This window comes from Protopterus annectens, chromosome 8.part0 (genome assembly GCF_019279795.1).
Source record: "Protopterus annectens isolate FY-2018-M chromosome 8.part0, PAN1.0, whole genome shotgun sequence".
Taxonomy (NCBI): domain Eukaryota; kingdom Metazoa; phylum Chordata; order Ceratodontiformes; family Protopteridae; genus Protopterus; species Protopterus annectens.
In genome coordinates this window covers 1,093,151,425-1,093,172,835 of record NC_056741.1, presented here as the reverse complement: position 1 = coordinate 1,093,172,835, position 21,411 = coordinate 1,093,151,425, and the positions used below count along the sequence as shown (strand labels likewise).

At 38.1% G+C, this 21,411-nt stretch overlaps 1 protein-coding gene across 1 annotated transcript in view; it reads right to left on the bottom strand.

Annotated features, from left to right (window-relative positions):
• The window catches only part of LOC122808405 (nuclear factor NF-kappa-B p105 subunit-like), a 152,537-nt gene that overhangs the window by 65,497 nt on the left and 65,629 nt on the right, over positions 1-21,411 (bottom strand). The window contains exon 3 of the mRNA XM_044079369.1: positions 20,037-20,283. Within this exon, the coding sequence (XP_043935304.1) occupies positions 20,037-20,283 (247 nt within the window). The remainder of the gene's footprint in view (positions 1-20,036; positions 20,284-21,411) is intronic.

The following is a 21,411-nucleotide window of genomic DNA, read 5'->3' as shown; positions in this document are numbered from 1 at the left end:
AGAGAAACAAGTTAAATCACAGCTTGCCATTAAATCTCCAGATATTTTGACTAGTTATGAAACAAAACATTTCTTTGCACACAGAGAATAACTTTGATTAAATCTTTTTCAAAATATTTGTTGCTTCTTGGAAATGCAGGAACTATATTTAAAAGATTAATAATAAAATAAAATGATGAGAGAGAAAAAAACATTGTACAAATCATTTGTTTTTAGTCTCTTCTTCTTCTCTGAAGTCTTCCACGAAGTTTCAGTTGCCAGTCTCTTTAACGAAGGACTAGCCCATTCCATTTCTTCTATTTTTCCAAAATCTTATTTTTTGATAAACAGTAAAGCAGAGTCTAAGTCATCGAAAATTTTAGGACCATCAGGAAGGAAGATTTTAAGCTTGGCAGGAAACAGAAGGTATGTTTTAAACTGTGCTTTTTAAGCTCCCTTATTAGTGGCAGAAAAACCTTTCTTTTAGCTAATACCATGGAAGAATAGTCATTGTCAAAATGCACAGTTGTTTCATTAATCTTAACAGGAGCTTTAGCCCAAGCAGATTTAAGAACCATCTCTTTATCAAAGATGATAGAAATCTAACTATAACTGATCTAGGATAGTTTTTGTTAGAGTTAGTATTAGCTATAGATCTATGTGCTCTTTCGATACCAAAAGAGAATGCTTCTGGTAAATCTAAAGTTTTAGGGAGCCATGTTGTTAAAAAGAAGTAATATTGTTACCTTCAATATTTTCTGGCAGTCCAAAAATCCTAATGTTATTGCGCCTAGATCTATTTTCCAGGTCATCCAGCTTTGTAAATGTGTATTTTGTTTCAGCAGAAACTCAATGTTGATTTCCTCTTCTTGTATTCTATTTTCCATGTCATTCACAGCTTCTTCTATGCCTGTCATCTGGATCTTCTGTTGTTGCAGGTCCATATGTAACAAGTCTATTTGTTTTGTAGTTTTTTCTATGAAAGTGTCTATTTTAGTATCCATTTTATCCATCTTAGCAGTAAGTTGCTGGACTATAATTATCAGAGACTGAAGTTCTTTCTTGATGCTGGAGTCTTGAGAATTTGTCTTACTGGAACTCATTTCAGACTGATAAACTGACAGGAAAATTTCCAAAGTAATTTCTGACAGGAATATTATTAAGATTTCCTTTCTTTTTTAGATATAGTTCAAGAACTATATAAAACAAACATATTTAAAAAGAAAATTACTTCAAAAATTAATTTTTTAAGTAATTAATTCCTGTCAATGTAATGAAATTGGTGGAGCTGAAGAAATCTGCTGCTATCCTGTGTTCATCCTTGGCCACGCCCCCGCATTGGCTAAAAATCTTGAAGAAGCAGAACACTGTACATTTCATTGTCACAGTCTTACAAAGGGAAACAATGGAGAAGGGGCTACTGTTAGTTGTAAGCTATTATTAAGGTCAGCATATTGGCACACTAAATTAAATGGCACATCAAGTAATGGTTTGAAAGACACCATTTCACTGAAGGCATATTTTTAATGAATAGCAACTTAGATTAAATAATAAGCTGTTTTGTTTTAATTTATTTAAAAAAATTAATACACATCATATATTTTAAGATGATTTTGTCATGTTGTTAATTCAATGTATTTATTTATTTATTTATTTATTTTATTTATTTATATTTGTTGACCGGGAGTGTCCGACTGGACGTAGGTCCATTTTCAGCAGAGGCCCGGGGAGAAAAGCTCCACAGTTAAAATAAACAGACAATAGTTACATTGGATTACATAGCGATTAACAATTTACAAAGCAATTACTTACAACATATTTACAGATGAAAAACATAGTACATCAGTAGACAACTAGAATCTTTATCTGTGAAGTACATAACAGACATTAACAAATGTTAAAATAAGAAGTTCCTGCTGTATAAGTACTAGGCTTATGAGCATCTGAGCTTGCTATAATCAAGGTAGTTACTGGAGTGGAAAGAAAGGTAGTGGTTGGATGGAGGTGGGTGATATTAGAGTGGGAGTTGCAAGGGCATAGCCAGCATGTTTTTAGGTGCGCTTTTTGTAAAGTTTTGAAGTGGGTGCATGATGGTACGGAGGTAATTGTGGGTGGGAGGGAGTTCCATAATTTGGCTATGGTGCAAGAGAATAGTGCTTCACCAGCAGAGTTATTGGCTTTAGTGATCTGCAAGTGATTTTTGTTGCTGGATCTTAGTGGTCTGGTGGTGCGATAGGGTTGGAGTAGATTCTGGAGAGATGGGACATTTAGTGGATGGTTTACTAGTTTGTGGGCGAGTGAGAGTTGATACCATTGAAGGAGGTAAGGGAGTTCAAGCCAGCCCAGTTCAGCAAGTGAGAGACAGTGGTGACTACGGTAGGATGCCCCTGTGGCGAATTTGGCAATTTTGTTGTAGCAGGTCTCTAGCTTGTTTAGATCGCATTGCCTTAGGTTGGTATATATTGGAGAGGCATAAAGTAGGGTGGAGATAAGGTGGGAATTTGCTATTGAAATCTTTGCTGCTTTGGTGAGAAGTTGCTTATTTCTGTATAACGCTCCTAGTTTTTGTGGACTTTTTTATGGTCATGGATATGTGAATGTCAAATTTTAGTTTATTGTCTATTTCCACTCCTAGCAATTTGGTGTGTTCAGTTGGGTATATAGCGGCATTGTCTTTTGCTGTGATGTTAAAGTGAGAGTTGTTTTGAGTATGTTTGGTGGGTTGGAAGATGAGCAGTTTAGTTTTGTTTGGGTTGAGTATTAATTGGGCATCGGATAGTTTCAACAGAGGAAAAAGCTTCCTGTGTGACTTTTTGCAGTTTGGGTAGGGACTGGACTAAGGAGATGATGGTCGAGTCATCTGCGTATTGTATGAGTGTGCCATGTGTGGTGGCAGAGGCTAGATTATTTGTGAAATATCATGTATTCAATATCATATGCACTTAACTTGTCATTGGCTGTTAGCAGTTGTTTCAGTCATGTTTTTGTATTATCATCGACAATGAATGTAATGTTGATTTAAGCATGAAGAAGGATTTTATCTGAAGGCAATCTTACTTGTTTAAATGTCAATTTAAATAAATATTTTTAGTGGTTTTCTGACAGTTTATCTTGTGCAATCAATTTTGTTGTTCAGACCAGCAGTGTTTAAAAGGATACATGTCTATTCCATTTTAAGTTATATGTTTATACTGAGATGAGGGAACCTTATTAAATGTAGTCAGATAAAGTTTGATGACACAGATGGTATTCAGTACATTTCCAGACTATAGCATCCTTACAAGAAGGACTTGTTCAAAGCCAAAAGGCATAATCCAAAAACAGAGGAAGCAGGACTTGAGGCAGAGGAAGGATAGAAACATTTTTTCTGAGACAGCAGAGAATGCATGGAAGATTTTCTACAAATGTTACTGTATACAGCAACACTGAAAGATGTAAAGAATCTATTGGATAGACAATATGCATGGCACAGAAAACATGTTAATAAGTTTAATATCAGTTACATAAGTGTAGCTTCTGTTTGGGCATGCAGAATGGACATATGTCACCTATCTGTCATCTGCAATCACATTATGAATTACATTATTTGGTATGGGGACATATGCAAAAGTTCTCTTCAAGGTGCTTGTCATGACAGGGTTCATACTTAGACTTCAACAGGCACATCAAGGAAATATTTATATTCTGTACAAATAATGTATGTCCAAAATATGAATTCCAAGATTTTTTTCTTGTATATTTACTTACGATAATTAGTATGTGAACTTCAGAACGAATATTGATTCAAATATTTTTCATTTATTTCAGAGTAAACTACACAAGAACTCCAAGACAGCTATTCAGTACACTTGTGTTTGACACTGTCAAATACAAACAGAAATATGTAATTTCCTGTGACAACATTAAACTAATTCCAAGTGGCTATATTTCAGAACCTCCTTACTCCAAAGTACAGTAGTCTTGAATATGAAAGTAGCAGGGGTGAGGGTGGGTACGGGGGGGGGGGCCTAGTCACCCCTACGCAAAACTGCTTTTTTTTTAAATTTTACAGGCAATGTTCATGCTACCTTTTCTGTGATTAATTTGTAGCTCAGCGTTCATACCTGTTAGCACGAACCACTTGTTCTATGAACTTTAGTTAAGCAGCTCCCAAAATGTATCTGGGAAGTTCATTGCTTTCTAATACAAGACTTTACAACTGTGAGATACCTGTGAAATTAATTTGCTATCAAGTGTTAGAAATCATTAGAAATGTTACTCCTTTAGTGATCCAGATTATAATGTGTTGCTGACTGGGTTTATACAGAAAACTTTGTCTCAGCATCAGTCATGATGAGTGTCTTATTGACTGTGTTACACAACAATTCAGTGAGTGATGATTTGTCACATCTTCAGTCAACAAACAGAATGCACCTGTAACTGATGTGTCAACAGAATCCACAAACAGAATGCACCTGTAACTGATGTGTCAACAGAATCCACAAACAGAATGCACCTGTAACTGATGTGTCAACAGAATCCACAAACAGAATGCACCTGTAACTGATTAATCCACAAACAGAATGCACCTGTAACTGATGTCAACAGAATCCACAAACAGAATGCACCTGTAACTGATGTGTCAACAGAATCCACAAACAGAGTGCACCAGTAACTGATGTCAGCAGAATCCACAAACAGAATGCACCTGTAACTGATGTGTCAACAGAATCCACAAACAGAATGCACCAGTAACTGATGTGTTGTCAACAGAATCCACAAACAGAATGCACCAGTAACTGATGTGTTGTCAACAGAATCCACAAACAGAATGCACCTGTAACTGATGTGCTGTCAACAGAATCCACAAACAGAATGCACCTGTAACTGATGTGTCAACAGAATCCACAAACAGAATGCACCAGTAACTGATGTGTCAACAGAATCCACAAACAGAATGCACCTGTAACTGATGTGTCAACAGAATCGACAAACAGAATGCACCTGTAACTGATGTGTCAACAGAATCCACAAACAGAATGCACCTGTAACTGATGTGTCAACAGAATCCACAAACAGAATGCACCAGTAACCGATGTTTTGTCAACAGAATCCACAAACAGAATGCACCTGTAACTGTGTCAACAGAATCCACAAAAAGAATGCACCTGTAACTGATGTGTCAACAGAATCCACAAACATAATGCACCAGTAACTAATGTGTCAGCAGAATCCACAAACAGAATGCACCTGTAACTGATGTGTCAACAGAATCCACAAACAGAATGCACCAGTAACTGATGTGTTGTCAACAGAATCCACAAACAGAATGCACCTGTAACTGATGTGTCAACAGAATCCACAAACATAATGCACCAGTAACTGATGTGTTGTCAACAGAATCCACAAACAGAATGCACCTGTAACTGATGTGTTGTCAACAGAATCCACAAACAGAATGCACCTGTAACTGATGTGTCAACAGAATCCACAAACAGAATGCACCAGTAACTGATGTGTCAACAGAATCCACAAACAGAATGCACCTGTAACTGATGTGTCAACAGAATCCACAAACAGAATGCACCTGTAACTGATGTGTCAACAGAATCCACAAACAGAATGCACCTGTAGCTGATGTGTCAACAGAATCCACAAACAGAATGCACCAGTAACTGATGTGTTGTCAACAGAATCCACAAACAGAATGCACCTGTAACTGATGTGTCAACAGAATCCACAAACAGAATGCACCTGTAACTGATGTGTCAACAGAATCCACAAACAGAATGCACCTGTAACTGTGTCAACAGAATCCACAAACAGAATGCACCTGTAACTGATGGGTCAACAGAATCCACAAACAGAATGCACCAGTAACTGATGTGTCAGCAGAATCCACAAACAGAATGCACCTGTAACTGATGTGTCAACAGAATCCACAAACATAATGCACCAGTAACTGATGTGTTGTCAACAGAATCCACAAACAGAATGCACCTGTAACTGATGTGTTGTCAACAGAATCCACAAACAGAATGCACCTGTAACTGATGTGTCAACAGAATCCACAAACAGAATGCACCAGTAACTGATGTGTTGTCAACAGAATCCACAAACAGAATGCACCTGTAACTGATGTGTTGTCAACAGAAACCACAAACAGAATGCACCTGTAACTGATGTGTCAACAGAATCCACAAACAGAATGCACCAGTAACTGATGTGTCAACAGAATCCACAAACATAATGCATCTGTAATTGATGTGTCAACAGAATCCACAAACAGAATGCACCTGTAACTGATGTGTCAACAGAATCCACAAACAAAATGCACCTGTAACTGATGTGTCAACAGAATCCACAAACAGAATGCACCAGTAACTGATGTGTTGTCAACAGAATCCACAAACAGAATGCACCTGTAACTGATGTGTCAACAGAATCCACAAACAGAATGCACCAGTAACTGATGTGTCAACAGAATCCACAAACAGAATGCACCAGTAACTGATGTGTCAACAGAATCCACAAACAGAATGCACCTGTAACAGATGTGACAACAGACTCCACAAACAGAATGCACCTGTAACTGGTGTCAACAGAATCCACAAACAGAACACACCTGTAACTGATGTGTCAACAGAATCCACAAACAGAATGCACCTGTGTCTGATGTGTCAACAGAATCCACAAACAGAATGCACCTGTAACAGATGTGACAACAGACTCCACAAACAGAATGCACCTGTAACTGGTGTCATCAGAATCCACAAACAGAATGCACCTGTAACTGATGTGTCAACAGAATCCACAAACAGAATGCACCAGTAACTTATGTGTTGTCAACAGAATCCACAAACAGAATGCACCAGTAACTGATGCGTTGTCAACAGAATCCACAAACAGAATGCACCAGTAACTGATGTGTTGTCAACAGATCCACAAACAGAATGCACCAGTAACTGATGTGTCAGCAGAATCCACAAACTGAATGCACCAGTAACTGATGCGTTGTCAACAGAATCCACAAACAGAATGCACCAGTAACTGATGTGTTGTCAACAGATCCACAAACAGAATGCACCAGTAACTGATGTGTCAGCAGAATCCACAAACTGAATGCACCAGTAACTGATGCATTGTCAACAGAATCCACAAACAGAATGCACCAGTAACTGATGTGTTGTCAACAGAATCCACAAACAAAATGCACCAGTAACTGGTCTGAGGACAGCAGAAGCCAGCAGCAGTCAGCATCGCTAAGCACACACTTTTAAATTATTCTACCTTGATAATACACTCCCATGATTGTCTTTGCAACAGACGTAAGAACATTGCAGCCCACATCATATCCTATTATCTGCTGACAATGCACATCGTCAAGCCCTTCCAGACATGTTACAGAGTCCCTATAAATGGCACACTACATTTCAATAACTTTACTCGAAGCACACATGTACTCTATGAAATGTGCCTTTCACCCAGTGCACCTGATTACTTAGCATAGACTGACCCAGAATCAGACTTAAGACCACCATCCTACTTCTGACTTTTTGGAATGATGTTCAGTGTGGCTGCATCCTTGTTTCTGTATTAACCAAGTGTTTGCATATTGTGTGGGTATGCGTGGCATTTCTGTTGGAAACTTTTAGCACAGATGGTCCTTTCTTCATTTTTGCATTATGGTTACAGCTATAAACACAACAAAATTGTATGAATAGTATCTACTGGCAGTGAACCTTGCATCTGAAAAGAAAGCTAAGGTCTGAGGGTTAAAAGGCCCCTTGTTAACTATATATACTATTAGACTTTCTCCCTCTCTATCCATCTATCTATCTATATATATATATTAACATTTTGTAATGAAAAGTTGTCTACTTGTATTATTTTTATTTATTTATTTATGTATTTATTTATTTTTTTGCTTTCGGCTTGCTCTATATCCATTTTCTATAATTAAAAAAGCAACTATATTTGTGCCATTATGTTTTGCATAAGGTAAATACGAACCTCTCTCCCTTAATTATCTTCCAGTTGGGGTATTGATGCCATCCATAACTGCTAAGTAGAAAGAAAAAAAAATAAAAAAGTCTTTGTTTCCATGTAACTGGCAAGCAATCCCTATAAGAAAGTATTCCATCCACTTAGTCCTTGACTGTTTCGTTCACTAATGATGGTATACCAGTATTAAAGGAATCACCTTGTAAAACATTATCACTGATTCATATTTCTGCAAACATAATTTGTCCATGTTTGTGTAAGGCAGTAGTATGTTAGTGCCCCCAAAATGCACAGTTAACAACTTTGATTGCATTGGACATATAGCCACATAACAGGACTTGGCATGAATAATGATTGTGCAAACAGGGGACTGTTACGATTCTGTTGTGCCAAATAATATTATTATGAGTCAGACACACATTCTGCTGTTAAGTAGAACCTGACATGTTCTTAGACACTACCTGTGAGTAGAACTCTGATATCTACTATGGTAACCTTCCATCACGAGGTTCACAACAGCATAGAAGTAGAGACCATTTTTACCCATTCAGCAACCAGAAGCTACCTGTTAACTACTCAGATGGGTGTGTTTTTTCTATTTTGTACTGTTTTTGGACTCCTATTTCCTAAAGTAGTTCCCCTAGAACTCCACCTTGCTCCTGCCCCACATTTATCTTTAGGCTACAAGAAGCTCATTTTTTTCAAGCAGCACTGATTAATGAATGCTAGTTTGTTGTTTCAGTAGGACAGAGAAAGAGACACATAGAGCTCATTGCTGTGGGATAATAGAAATAATAGCCATCTAAGTTTTGTAACTGCATATGTACAGTATTAATTTCAGAAAAAGCCAACCAGTGGTGAAAGATAATTGTGGAGATAATTGTCACTGTTGAAGTGACAACCCGACCCCATATGTAAAAAGAGAAAAGGGGTTGAGGATGGATAGATGGATATATTATTAATGAAGTGGCACTGCAGTCTTTCTCACCATGAGTGATGGATAAAACTTACGTGAATATATGTTAGCAGAAGTCCAAAAGAAAGATTAAGCTGCTAAAAGTTGGAATTTTCTTTTAAAAATGTAAATATGAGTATTGTTCTAAGTACTTTTCTTTCAAATGAACATGACTTTCTTGTATTCTTCAGTTCACTGTCTTTGTGCACAGCTTTAATTTTTCAACTTTCTTTAAGTAATTGCTACTTTCTATCTGTGTGACTGAGGCTTGTGTATGCGTGTGTGTGTGTGTGTGTGTGTGTGTGTGTGTGTGTGTGTGTGTGTGTGTGTGTGTGTGTGTGGTGAGTGTGTGTGTTGGTGAAGGTACAGAGGCTGCTTACAAAATAAAATGGATTCCTAAAATTAAACAAATGTTGCAGTGAAAAGTTTTTCTACAAGTGCTTTAGCTAAACAGGCAGTTGGGAAAGGATGAGATGGATATAATGTTTGCTGAAATTAATAATTTGGCTTCTTAAGTGAAGATATAAACCGAAGTTGAAAGTTAAGTTGTGTGAAGATTTGAGTACAAGCATTACTTTAATATGAAAAATAACATGTTGAATAACAATCCCACTCCTCTTGACTCTGTATCGGACATTGTTTTTGTTTGGCATACAAAATGTCTGATTTTGTGCATTTTAACCATGTTGAGCTGCATCTTTTTATGCATGCATTTTAGTGCCTTGTACTACAAACTTTTGTCACCGGTTTGGTAGAATGAAACTGAAAACAGTGGTTGGATACAAAGACCACTTGTGACAGGAAAAAGCTGCTTATGCTTCAAATTTCTGTGAAAGGAGAGGTTGGCCACTGCTAAAAATCAGCACCTGCTGAGCAGCCAGGGGTGAGTTAAACCGGGTCTATATCACATGAGTGAATAGGAAAAACTGCGAACGCTCATAATCTCGAAAGTACCTTACCTCAAAGTATTTTTTCTGAGATCGCGGTACAGTGAAGAATGAAATATTTGTCCTTTCCTCACTGTAGTGCGATCTCAGAGTTGGAATATATATTTAGTGTGGGATGTGGGGGGCACAGCCCCCCACAATAACAAATTCAAGGTCCAGTACTTTCGAGATTGTGAGCGTTCACGTTTTTTCCTATTCTCTCATATGATATAGACCCAGTTAAACCATCTACTCCCATAACACATATTTCTGCATTGCAATGAGTGTTTGCATTTTACTTTTTATTGTCTGGCATGGGAGCAAGCATAATGAATGTGGGTCTGCCCTATTCTGGTACATGAGTAATGCATTGTCTTGGGGGTAGGGCTGGCATGAAGATGGAGGACAAGGCCAGGACCCCAAAACAGATGTATTGCCCTGAGAAACAAACTCTAAAGCTCTTTTTTATCCATGTTTACATTTGAACAAATCAAGAGAATAAGACCACCTGTCTGTATCAATACATGATGACCCAGTATCCCATAGCATTGAAGATAATCAGTCTTGCAATGTCCCAAAGCCAATAGGCTGTGGTCTCCTCCAAAAAATGCTTTAAATGATGAAAGTTGCTAGTACCTTTGTTGCTTCATTTGCTAACAAATGCTACAATTATGCCAGCTTTACTTTTACACCCCTATCAGGCTTAAAAAAAATAATATGTTGTTTGCCATTGCACAGTTGCTGTAAATTAAAATGGGTTCATTGTCCTTCCCAGAGGTTGAAGTTAGAAGATCAAGTTTATATAAAAGTTTCATAGATATCCGTGTAGTACTTTTAGTGTACGAAAAATACTTTGCTTTAGGTGTGTATGGATTCTGTTCAGTTTGAATGAATTTTTCTTTTATTTGAATTATTTACTTCATTTTAGTATAACACTAAGTAGACGGTGTCAAAGCTTTTTGTACCAAAGCATCATACACCTATATTTTGTGAAATTAAACGAAGGTCAATGTAGGTAGGTTAGTTGACACCTTGGACAATTCCAAGACTGGCACATCCATCAACCCAAAGCTGAGGACAAACTGATAATTTGACATCCACCCATATAAGGAAAGAACAGTTGCTGCACACGGAATAATAAATACAATAGGAGGTAAGGGCTAATAAGAATGATGTGACATTTTTATTTGTTAAAAAAAGAATGTTCATTTCCCCAAGTAATCTAAGGCACAGAATCTGTCCACCAATTGTCCACCAATTATCATTGTAAATGTAAGAGGTATTATGACAGGGACTCTATTTTAAGAAGTGGTGAGACTACTGAATCAAATTACTCTCACATTACTGACACAGAATTGTGGCCCAATTAAAAACTGTCAGATACAGTGAAAACACTGTGACAAACGCTACTGGAAACATTTAGCACAATGCTGGTGAACAAGATTTGAATGCTGAAAATACTGTAGAAGTAAATTTGACTATTTTTAATTTTGATGACTTCACTAAGAGATGACTCTGCAGCAAAAACAAATATCTGATTACCCTTGGGGTTTTCAACATTAACTTTTCAGGTCATTTTAAATGACATTTCCAAATTTGTAGCAAACAAGGACCTCTTACAGCTAATCACAGGTCCCACCTGCCTAAAACTGCACTCCAGCACCTATTCAACTCTTGACCTATTATCATCATCATCATCAGCCCCCTTTTTCTCATTTCCTACATGGGGTCAGGGTGTCATGTTAAATGTTGCCATCTCTCTCGATTCAATGCTTTAAAGCCCTAATTAAAAGATTCAGTGCCACACTCCTGCCTTCTTTGACACTCATGCCTGACTGTCACAGATCTTCTCTCACACAGTCCAGCAGCCACCTCTTTGATGGACACCCTTGTCTCCACTTACCTTCTTCCTGTTTGTCCCAAAAAATCTTCTTCACCAGATTGTCTTCTGCTTTTTTACACATGTGCCTAAACCATCATAACTTGTGCTCTTTGATTTTTTCTGCAATTCGAGCTACTTTGGCTTCTGCTCTTATGTTGTCATTTCTTCATCTGTCTCTCAGTGTGCATCCTACCACCCATCTCAGGCACTTTATTTTCATCACCTCTAGCTTCCTCATTTCCTCTGCCTTTACTGCCCAGGTTTTTGTACCAAACAGTAGTACTGGTCTCACCACTGTTTTGTACACCTTACTTTTCAGTTTCTTTGGCATTCTGTCATACAGTATACCTGACACTGTGCCAGCTGGTTGCAGCCCCTCTCATTCTAGCTTTGGCCTCTTCAGTCAGACTTCCCTTCTCCTCAACGACCCCTCCAGATACTTGAAGCTATTAACCTGTTCCACTGTCTTCCCTTCTATCTCAGTTCTCAGCTTCTTCTGATTTTTCCAATTTGCTGCCATTACCACTGTCTTATCTGTACTTAGTTTCATCCCTTGTGTCTTCAATTTAGCATTACATTCCCCATTCCTTGCTGAAGTTCTTGGTCAGAGTCTGCCTGTAATGCCACATTATCTGCATAGAGCAACTTTGTTGATCTTTTCCCTCCGGCCTGTTTGCTAATATAGTCCATGACCAGTATGAAAAGCAGTGGTCTCGCAGCTGAACCCTGATGTACACCCACTCCCACTGGGAACCCGTCTGTGAGACCAAACACTGTTCATGATTGGGTCATTGGGTCCTTGGACATAGTCTTCACTAATTCTACTAATGTTTCTGGGACTTTGCTCCAACACAGTACTACCCAACTATCTGCCTCACTGCAAACATCAAGTCAGTTGTGCTGCATCCAGATCTGAATCCGAACTGCTCATCTCCCATCTTAACTTCTACTACTCTGCATTTCTGCTTATGAATCATCCTCTCCAGAGCTTTCATACAGTGTGACAGGAGTTTGATACCACTGTATTGTTCACAGTTGTGGATGTCCCCTTTGTTCTTGTACACTGGCACGAGTAAGTTTATTCTCCAGTCATCTGGGATATGCCGTTCTCTTCACACTTCTAGGAGTTCCCTCAGGATCCATTTCTCCCCTATCTTACCCAGCATCTTTATCACATCTGCTGTGACATCATCCGAGTCTACTGCTTTCCTTGACTTCAGTTTCCTCAGTGCTGTTCTTATTTCTTCTATAGTGGGGTCCTCTTCTTCTCTTATTGTAGGCTGTGTCTGGGACAGTACAGCTTCTGTGGGGTTTTATTCATTTAGAAGCTGTTGGAAGTACTCCTCCCATCTGCTTTTAATGTCATGTGGACTGGGCAGCAGGTTGTTGCCGGCATCCCTTATGAAGGGTGTCTGACTATCTTCTTTATCTTTCGGTCTTTGCCTTGCAACTTGATACACTTTCTTTGTGCCACTTACTGAGTCACTTTCCAGAAGTTGGTAGAGTGCCTCCAATGCCTCATTTTTTGCTATTGCAATTCCTGTCTAGCTTCTTTGTTAGACACCCAGTATTCCTTCCTAGCCTGGTTGGTCTTTGCTACCTCCTACTTATTTCTGCACTCCTTTCTTTTGATGACTTCCTCGGCGTCTTTATTTCATCATCTGCTTTCCTTATTTACCATATTTCCATATCTGGCTCAGCCACACATCTGTTTTATAGTCCGCACACATGCTGTTTTGAGGCACTGACATCCTTCTTCAATGCCGCCTAACCTATTTTCTCTTCTTCTTGGGGTGCTAGAGCTCTGAGTAATTACTTGAACTATTGTGCTTTCTTTCCAGTCAACTTCCAGGTCTTCAGCCTGGTTTCTGTTGATCTTAGAGCCTTCTCTGACCACTGCTTGCAGCTTATTGTGGCAACCAGTGGATTATTCTGTAGGCCAACTGTTTCACTGCAATTCTACCCCAGTGCTCTTTCCTTACTATGAGGAAGTCAACCTGAGTTGCATGCTGACCGCTCTTGTATGTGATCTTGTGACTATCTGTCATTCTGAACCATGTATTGGCTACTATTAAGGCATTTGCCAGACAGAAGTCTAAAATGGCTTCTCCTTCTTTATTCCTGTTGCCCCACCCATGTGGACCCAAGCAGTCCTCATATCCTGTTCTGTCTGTCCCAATATGTGCATTCAAGTCACCCATTATCAACACCAGTTCATGTTGTCCTGCTTCATCTAGTAGATCCTGCAACTGCTGTATGAATGCACTTTTTTCCTAACTATCACAAACCTGGTGTGTGGTATAGGCTAATATTATGAATACTTCCCTACCATTACAATGGAGTCTAACTGCCATGAGTCTGTCACTAATTGTGATGACATCCCTTACTGCCTTCTGAAGCCTCTCTCAACACCATTCTAACAGCATTTCTAGCCAGTTCTCTTCCTCCTGAATAGTAGACTCTGGACCCCAAGTCAAATGGCTTTGCTACACTGCTCTTCCATCTCATCTCTTGGATACATAAGATGTCCAGCCACCTCTGTACCATCATGTTATCCACAATCCACAAGGCGGCACAAACCAAACCATCTGAAATCCATACAACTTTCCATCTTTAATAAACCCAAATGCTTCTGACATCAGGTCAATCTGCTCATAAGATGTAAATCCTCTGCCAACAAATTTTCTTTAAACTTAATCCAGACTAATCAATGACCATTTACTTGCTCTGACTTTGTTAGAGAATTAAGACTACCTTCCCAAACTCTCCTCTCCTTTCTTCCAAATCCTCCCTTCTTTCATCCATCTTTCTACTTGAAAAACATCTCAAATGAAGAAATCAACAATCACCTTGATGATGTGCTCACAGACTCCCCACGTCACCTGCAGGATTCACACCAGATTTTTCCTTGGTTTATCTAACACTGCAGGAAATGTCTAACCCAGCCTCTTGGTCACATTTTTAACTTTTGCCTGACACAAAATATAATATCAAACATCTGGAAAATATCACTCATTACCCTCATACACATAACTGAAATATCAGAACACCTCACACTTTTATCCTATCTCCATCAGACCCACTCTTGGTAAGGTGCTAGAAAAATCATTCATATCCAAAACTCAAGCTGCATTCAGCAATACAATCTCCTTACCCTAGAACAGCATGAATTCTGTAGAGGTCACATTACAATGATGATACTTAATATCTAACTGATGACAATCTCCTCAACATGGACAGAAGTAACTTGACAGGAGCAATTGTCACTGACCTTACAGATGTCTTTTCCTAATTAACCAGCAACTCCTTCACTCTCTTCAGAACACTGACATTAGTAACACATCCTTACACTAGTTTAAAGACTTATTGTAAAACAAATTCTTCAAAGTTAAATTAGGTTCTTCCTTGTCTCAACCTACATCTCTTTCAATGGGATTACCCTAAGGTTCTATCCTAGCGTCTCTTTTCTTTTCTTCTATATCTTCACTAATAAACGACCTCATGACATGCCTAGCCTACAACACATATTGTATGCTGATGACATAGGAATCTTTAGTCCCACCCACAGCCACTCTGCAATTGAAACGTAAGCACAAAAAGACTTTAACTCCCTTAGTTTTATGGCTCATTAACCACAAAGTAGTAGCATTGCTGCCTCACAGCAAGAGGATCTCTGGTTTGATTCTTTGCTGGGTGCTTTCTGTGCAGAGTCTGCATGTTCTCCCTGCAGTCGTGTGTGTTTCCTACAGGTCCTCTGTTTTCCTCCCACATCCCAAAGACATGCTGCAGGCAGCTCGGACACTCTAAATTGGTACTAACTGTGAGTGTCTGCATGTGTGTGCCTTCTGTGGAAGGTTGGGCACTGGGCTGGCAATCTTACACTGTAAAATTCCACTGCCAATCGTTCTGCAAACTATTGTTCCACTGTGGTGACCCCTAATGGGAAAAGCTGAAAGGAGAAGAAATATATCTACCCTACAAAACAACAATTATGCTATTGGGCAACATCCAAAAACTTAAAAAGTTACCAGTCATTCAATACTACCTTATATAGCATACCAATAGAAACAGCCTTCAAACAGATCAGTTTGTGGCTAGATCAGTCATTAACATTCTATACCCATATTGAAAATCAATGGGAAATGTCAACCCACTTCTCTTCTGGGCCATGAAAATCTCTACTTATCCAAACCAGCCAGGGTTTTTACAGGCAAAGGAGTCCTTCTAGCCCAACTTGAATATGGACTACCAATAATACCCACAGCCTCAGGCAAAACACCCCCCCCCCAACACACACACATACTACAGACTGTCAAAAGCAAAATCTGTGACTTCATCACTAACTCACTCCCTCATGAACACCACCACCTCACCCTCAAAAATGCCAAATGGCTCCCAGTGCAGTACAGAGTGGATCCAATCCGAGGCTTACCCATCTTCAAGCTTCTCCATTCTAAATCATCCCCACCACTGTCTGTCAAACGTTATACTAAACATGCAACTAAAACCTCAGATGCTTCTCTCAAACAATGTCCACAAACCAGTGGCGCTACACCAACTGCTCTTCTGACATTTGTGCTCTTAAAATCTGGGAATCTCCTCCCCACCTAAAGCAACTACAATCCCTCTTCCTCACCTTCACTGCAAAATATAAGAAATTCCCTCTATAACAAATCAAACTACACTTGCCACACAGCAAGCCACATCATGGAATGAACTCTTAACCTCTAGCCTTACTCTCTTAACTACTAAGATATTTTAACTTCACTTCCCCCACCCTGACTCTCAATATCCCATTATATTTTCACTATGATGTAAACCTGAAATATCATGTAAAACTGTAAAATATGCATCTTTTATAATTGTTACTACTCCTGTTAATTCCTGCTGTACAGTTTTTATTATATATTGTTACTTTCTGCTCTGTCTTTGATCTGTACTATTAACTCCCTTGCTGTTACATTTTTTTTTTTTTCATTTGTGAATGATTTCACCTGGACAGTACTTGTAAATGGTCAGTTGCGATCATTGTACTACCCCAATAAACAAATGTAATCTAAAATAAAATAAAATGATTCTGCCTTGTTCATATAAAATAATGGACTGAGTTTGGACCCCACAGTACAAATCTTTAATTATCAGATCGTTATGGACATTAAACATTTAATATGAAGCTTAATTTAAAACACTGGTTTATGCATAATCAGATGGAACAAGTATGTGATGGTCATTCTATCTCCAACATACTTGTAAGTCAGTAAAAACATTTGCACAAGCTTTACTTAATGAGCTTTACATTCAACAAAGAAATATTTCAAGAAAGTCTCGCATAATTTAACTTTTGAATAGCTAAAGACTTTACAATGAAAAAAAAAAACAGCAAAGATTTCCCTGGAACAACTGCTGATGGGGATGGATTTGGTGGTTGTTTGATCCAGACATGACTATCTTATTAAAGCACACAGGCAGTTCAATAATATTTTTTTACTTAAACTTGGATTATGACCCAAACCTGATTTTAAAAAATGAGATAACAATTTGGAATCTAGTAAGTAACGAAGTATTATAAGTTCTTACAACAAAAAACTAATTGTGGATGGGACTTGTTGCAGGCCTGATTACAGTTTCAAGGAGTTATTCATTGATTAAGCCCTTATCACAATATCTTGAATTTGCTTTAAAGCCCCCCAGACTCCACAATGTGGAGGGCAACTATATATACTAACTCCAGGATCGCACTACACTGGGGAAAAGGGCATATATGTTTTATTTGCTCTACAGTACCCACATTCAGTGAAATGTGATTCGGTGAAATGACTTTTCAGTGAATCAAAGTAGACCTATATATATATATATATATATATATATATATATATATATATATATATATATATATATATATATATATGGGTGTACTGCTTTTGGTCAAATTACATTTGGTTGAAAATTATTTCAGGCAGCCCAATTCACTGAAAGCTCATTTAATTGAAAGCTCATTTGGTCAAAAATGGAATATAGCCCTTGTCCCACTGCAGTGCGACCCTGGAGTGAGAACATAAAGGTAGGGGGTGTGGGGGGTACAGCCCCCCACATTTTGCAACTAGTTTTTACTGACATTATATGTTTCAATGTATTTTTAATGGATACACAAGTATATAATGGTGAATACACTGCAATTATGTGGGGGGCTATGTCCCCCACACCCCCACTAACTTTATATTCTCACTCCAGGGTCGCGCTACAGTGGGGCAGGGGCTATATTCCATTTTCGACCAAATGGAATTCAATCAAATGGGTTTTCAGTGAAATGCATTTTTGTTGAAGTGGGCTGCCTGAAATCATTTTTGACCAAATGTAATTCGACCAAAAGCAGTTGACCCATATATAGATATATATATATATATATATATATATATATATATATATATATATATATATATATGATTAACTCTGATACTGAATACATTGTCAACAAGCTGTTTAGGACTTATTCTATGAGCAAAAGTCAAATTATATAAATTGCACTGCAAATGTGATTATGTCAGAAGAAGCAAATATCACTTATCATTTCATAAGACATTTTAATGTGTGCAACAAGTGACAGCTGTAAAATGTATGATTTGTCTGAAGAAATAGGTCACACTAAAGATGGGAATGAAATGATTTATTGTGGTCTCATTTTTTTATATCAGAAAAAACTGGCATTTTAATAGGGGTGTGTACACTTTTTATATCTACTGTACATCAACTGGCACTGCACCAAAGAGTGTTCCATTGACATTGTTATTCTATGTCATGAAGGGACACTTGTATGGTGAACTCATTTAAGATATGTTATTCAATGATTGTGGTATCACTACTGAAGTATAGCCCCATAAATGCTACAGTGAAAATTTCAGAGTAAGTACTATCAGTTACCAATATTTTGCTGTAATATTTCTAAAAGTAGGGAAAGGTTCATGACTAGCAATTGCTAATAGTCTCCGATCATATTTTCAGTATGCTTAGGGTCTCTTAGTATGAAGTATGCCTCTGGCACAACTTGACTCTTCTTTGAAGGATATCTTGGCTGTCACTGTGCAAAGCCATGGTTCCAAACAATATTGTACAATGGCAGTAACTTAGTCCATGTTGAAGGCTTGCATAGATTACAAAATACATCAGGCCATGGCCAGTAACTGAAATACTCACTAAATAGCATGTGAATGCAATTCTTCATATGTATGAATATGTATAAAGGTTTAATCTTTCATGGTCAGATTTAGGAGAGTGAAGCGAGAAAAGATGATATGGATGGGAAGCAGGATAAAACTCTTTGTTTAGATGCTGCTTCTGATGGATTGCATAGTTACCGATGTCAAATATTTCTGGAAGCTTGATACTCGGAAAATAGGTGACGTCCTGCATCCACCAACATCCCTGATGTTGTGTAACTGGTTGTGTGACTGTAAGATTAAAGAAAATTGCCTGTACTGTACATGCTGTTTTTAGGACAACACCGTAACTTGTGGCAAGAAAGACCTTAACTACAGAATCACTCAAAGTTAGAAAAGAATATCATTCCATCTGGCACGGTGGGACAGAGCAGCACTTAGTGTAAAAATAACTTCTATTAATGTCATGATATGCCACATGTGAATGCATTATACTCACAAAATGCAAATTAAAATACATGTTCATGCATGGAACTCCAGCTAGTGTACTGCAGACAGATTTCAGCTTCGAAGGCAAAGTTTTACCACCTGCCTGCTGGAAGCTGTCTGACTAACTGGGTTGAAACTGCAATACCCAAGTAACTGTGCTCATCACGTGGTCATTTGTACTCTGGAATCACTGAAGCACACACAGACACAGACATGCAGAGACACAGACACACACACATGGGCACACGCATACATGCATGCAGGTGCGCGCGCTCACACACACACACACACACACACACACACACACACACACACACACACACACACACACACTCTTGATATTTCATTAGAAACATAGAATGGATCTAGTGCTACATTCTGGACATGTTTCAAAGACATCCATAATGAATTTGAACAAGCTGCCCAAAAGTTCTTATTATATGTTTTTAATGGGCAGTTATTGCTTCTTTACATTTATAACTTTTTATTGTAGAGCTTATGAATAAACTGGAATGTGTAAGTAGGATACTAATTGTACATATATTTAGCCTTATATATAATAATTCATAATAGCATATTACAGTATGGTGCTGCCCTTTGGGGGGTAAGTAAATAAATATGACAAAAATCTAGTGAGTCCAGCAAAATTACACAAGAAGCACAATTACCTTGCCAGTTGTGTATGTCCATCTTTTGAGAGTGTAGTGTAATGGAGTTGTCAGTGCTAAACAGTTTCTTTTCTTCTTCAGTGGGAGGACATGTAAGAGCTTGTAAGCAGTCCATGTATCCATAATGACAAGCAAGATGGCAGGCAGTGTTTCCATTCCTATCCTGTGCGTTAGTGTCAGTTCCTTTCAGCACCAGGGCACGTACAATGTTTTTTTGTTGTAGGTATACAGCCAAATGTAATGGAGTCTGAAATACAAATAAAACAATTAAAATAATTTGTTTTTGTTAAAACAATTCTTGCAAGCAGACTCAACAACTGGGAACAAGAAAAAAGTATCTGTGTGCATTTATACAAGCACTGTGCATAGTATGTCTCTGTGGGTGTATGTGTACTATATTATGCAGTTTTCAAAACTTGAATTTGGTCAGTCTGTTTCTTTATCTCTTTCTGCCACACATTAATGTTAATATGTGTGTGTGTGTGTGTGTGTGTGTGTGTGTGTGTGTGAATATGCACGTGCAAACACACACACACACACACACACACACACACACACACACACACACACACACACACACACACACACACATTCACTGTGTTCAGAACGTATTAGAAAGTTTTATATATTTAAAATCTAAGGTTCATTTACAGGGACAAATTAAATATGCTTTTCCTCTGTTTGGAGACATCATAAATCAGTGTACACATATCTTGTAAACAATTCTTCCAGGAAGCAAATATTCCAAGTACTAAATGCAAAAAATTTCAGTTTAGGTTCCTGCTTTCTGACACACACTCAGTCCATACCTGTTAACTGTCCCTGATTTAGCCTCATATTTTTGCCCTGTCCCTTATAAAACTTTTACTTTTCTTGTCAAATACTGAGTATTGCAGTCAGTAATACCAGACATTAGAGCTTCATATTTCTCATTGTTCAGAAAATGCATTTTAATCCAAAACCTATTCTTATATTAACTTTTTAACTGATTTATAGTAATATTTAAAACACTGTTCCTAATTTTGGTCCTTTGTCCCCCCTGCCCATGATTTTAGCTTGAGCAAAGAAGTGAGAGACATGTTTTAGACCTTCTAGCTTTCATCAGAGTTTATCAAACAGGTGATTCACTTTTATCGCTCAGGAGAACAGCTTCTCAGGCACAAGATTAAAATTCCTCCAACAAAACTTTTAGAAAGTCCTTTTCACTTCTGGAGAGTCTCCCTTAGGAATCATTTTCCTGTTAGGCTCCATGCCTCAATGACCTCTTTTGCTCTGTAATGCTCCCCCATACAATTGTGCATGGGTAGCCATTCAGATAGAGAATTTGTCCATCTGGATAAAACCCTCTCATACCATCCTTCTCACATGATTATGT